Below are 3,446 nucleotides of genomic sequence, written 5' to 3'. Positions count from 1 at the left end.
TATTTCCAGCTCTCTACCAATACTTCTGCATCTGCAATTGCGTCAGGACTGGCAATGTTGTCCTTTGATGTATATATTAATAATCTATTTCTCGTAAATAACATTAACCTTCTCGATAATCCAATCCAATATCATAATAAATAAAATCTATATTCTCTAATTGCAATTGTATCCAATGTGATATTATGTGTTTTATGTGCTGTTACACATGGATTAATCATTTATTTTATGTTGTATAAAATATTCCACCAGAGTTGTGACAAATTACTTTTTCCTGTAACACCTGTTTCTTCATATCTTTTCCTCTGGGTTACATTTGCAGAATATTCGGGTATGCCAGAAGTATCCTGATAGGGACACCTAAAATTGTCTGTTCAGGTGTAGAGCTTTCTTCCTATTGGCTGGCTCAGACTTTATAAGCTGGACGAGCCTGACCGTTATACCACATAACAAGGAAGAAGAAAATGGCAATCCTGTGGCTCCTGTCCTGCTTGGCCCTGCTTGGCGGAGCCTATGGTGAGTACAAGTGAGCTCTGGATATAGTAATTATACAAGGGGGGCATTGAAGATATGAACGTTATTTCAAGGGTTCCCCTCATGTTTAAAGTTCGAGAAACACTAGGCAGAGTCTTGCTTTGTTAAGGGATGTAGGGGGTCTTAACCATCGATACCGTGTCCCATGGTTTAATCATTTATATTCTCTTGCAGTCATGTATGGTTGAAGAACTTTATTTGAGGTTGTAATGCTTTATTTGAACTTGAACTTAGTAAATAGGAAAGGATTTGGAATCTCCAAAAATACAGGGGGTTCCTACAGCTCATTGGCTAGCAATTACTAGGAGGGTCACGGAATCCAGAAGCATCACACGGAACTTTGGTGGATGTCACTCTTAGGGAGACAGGGCTACTAGGGGGCGCTACAGCGTGCACAAAGGTGGTGTGAACCCTGAGAGGGGCCAAGGGGCAGAATACAAGCAGTAACCAGGTCTTCTCCAGTTTCTCTAGTGGTGAGGATGTTGCGCTTGTGGTTACTGCCAGGTTGGCAGTCCTTGGAAACACCAGGGTGGGCTGGAAGATATGCAATACCAAATCACAAAGCAGAAGAATTGTATAGGAAGGCCAGGGTCAAAGCAGGCAGCAAGTACAAGAGGTCAGGTCACAAACCAGGGGTCAAATACCAGGGATCCAGGAAACGGACACCAGTGACACAGGGGCCACTGCAGACACAGGGAGCAACAGGAGGCACAGGTGGCACAGGGATAACCACAGACAGGGAGGAACACTGGAACAGCACAAGGCTGGAAACAACAGACTGGGGAACAAAAGGTGAACAAAGGAGCTGGACAGGAAAAGCACTGAATTACCCAACAGGTGTAGAGGAAATGCTCAGGAGAGCTAGGGGGCTCAGCACTAGTGGAGACACATTGCACGAATGTTGAGTGCTGTGTTTGAGCTGGCTAAATAGTCTGAGATGATTAAAAGGCTATTTCCCAATCGGCCAGCAGGATGGGCAAAACTGATAAAACTTGGAAGAGCAGGCACCACCCAGAGTCAGACCAGCCTGCATGCGTAGGAGAGTGGTGCATGCACTTTAGTGAGGAAGAAGTAAGTGTGACAGTGGGCATTGCTCCACAGTTTTGAGTGTAAATTTGATTATTTGATGACTCTGAAAACAAATATCTGGTTTACTGTGATAGATCGCCCCGGCACTCCAAACCTGAGCTATGCAACCTTATTTTGTCAAATCTAGATTCAATCCATTGATGGGAAGCTTACAAAAGGTTAGCCAACTGACAATAAACAGAAAATCTCCCTTGCAGCAGAAGGGTCCCAGGTCTGACTCTACCAGGTCACCATCTTCGTGAAGGGAATATGTTCTCCCAGTGTTTGAATCGGGTTTCCTCCCATATCCTGTTATATTACATTGTGGTGTATAACTAGGAGTTACTGGCAGCCAAAATAATCATTTGTTTTTTCTTAGGCTGTGGTGTTCCTTCCATTAAACCCGTTATCTCCGGCTATGCCAGGGTTGTTAACGGTGAAAATGCCGTCTCTGGATCTTGGCCCTGGCAGGTGTCTCTGCAGGTACGATAATCTCATTACAAATTGTAACATTTCTGGTTCCAATTGGATTTCCAGGGAACATTTGTCTCAGAATGTCATCTTGTAGTATCCTCTTTGATCCTCAGCTATAGACTTTTATTCAGATACAACTTTGGATTTCGCTTGCTCTAAAGCAGTGCTGACTAAGAATTGGGAGAGGATTGTGTCACTCCAAAAGTCAAGAAACAGTAGCCCTCGAAGTATCTAACTGTGCTTTTATGGTAGACCAGAACACGATATGTGGAGGGGATCTCCACTTCTTTACACATAAGCAGGGGACTCAAGATCCCCGATATTGATAACTGTGCCATACAGTCCATGAAGGTTGCCTGAATCTGAGCTGATCACCTTTGTGACAATAGAATTTTCTATATAGGAAGGTAAATGATCTGTAGATAACACAATGACCTGACAACTCTTCTTCCACAGGATAGAACTGGATTCCATTTCTGTGGCGGCTCCCTGATCAACAGTCTGTGGGTTGTCACTGCGGCCCATTGTGGAGTCACGTAAGTTATTGTTTAACAAATTTGGCATTTGCTGTAATGCTTTATTGGCAAATTGTAGATCCATAGCTACTGGTTTATGGCTGATGTACTGAATTTACAAACCTCTATTACTCTGATAAGTATATGGTGTACAAATCATTGCTTTTAGAAGTATGTCCAGAGATATCGCATGGGACAAAACATTTACACAAATTTTACCAACTGGTGAAATGCAATCAATCCTAGAAAACATCTTTGTAAGGAGAGACAAGGGGTTAAGTCTATGGGCCAGACTTAATAAAGCTCTCCAGCGCTGGAGAGAATGCACTTTCAACAGTAAAGCTGGGTGATCCAGCAAACCTGGAATGGATTTTTTAAAAGTAATTTGCTATTTGTTGGAAAATAATTTGAATCCTGGACCAGATCCATTTAGTGTTTTCTGGATCACCCAGCTTCATTGATGAAAGTCTATTCCCTCCAGCACTGGAGAGGTTTAATAAATCTTGCCCTATGAATGATAATACCGCATATTAATATGAATTTTTATTTACACTGATGTTTGGCATTTTATATATTAAATGTAGCATTATTTTCATGAAACTTTCATTTGCCTTTTTTTTTATTCATACATTTTTTTTTTACAGAAATTAAACTTTTTTAATGAAATGAAACTTCTTCAAGAGGTTGTTCGAATGACCCTAATGTATTTTGCTACATTTGTGGTGAATATTACAGAAACATTACAGAATTAGTGAAACAAGCATATCTTTTATATATTGGTATTAAACTGGGGGACCAGGATAAGTATTGGGCCCCCCATATGGTATGCAGAACTTGTGTAGAGTGTCTACGTCA

General features: G+C 41.4%; 1 protein-coding gene across 1 annotated transcript in view; it reads left to right on the top strand.

Moving 5' to 3' along the window:
• The first annotated feature begins 379 nt into the window (after window positions 1–379).
• The window catches only part of LOC140327369 (chymotrypsinogen A-like), an 8,386-nt gene continuing 5,319 nt past the window's right edge, over window positions 380–3,446 (top strand). The window contains exons 1-3 of the mRNA XM_072406757.1: window positions 380–516; window positions 1,982–2,085; window positions 2,533–2,612. Coding sequence (XP_072262858.1) covers window positions 465–516; window positions 1,982–2,085; window positions 2,533–2,612 — 236 coding nt within the window. The 5' untranslated portion in view covers window positions 380–464. The remainder of the gene's footprint in view (window positions 517–1,981; window positions 2,086–2,532; window positions 2,613–3,446) is intronic.

The sequence above is a fragment of the Pyxicephalus adspersus genome, chromosome 3 (assembly GCF_032062135.1).
Source record: "Pyxicephalus adspersus chromosome 3, UCB_Pads_2.0, whole genome shotgun sequence".
NCBI classification, from domain to species: domain Eukaryota; kingdom Metazoa; phylum Chordata; class Amphibia; order Anura; family Pyxicephalidae; genus Pyxicephalus; species Pyxicephalus adspersus.
The sequence above is the reverse complement of the archived record's forward strand: the minus strand, read 5'-3'. Positions and strand labels throughout refer to the sequence as shown.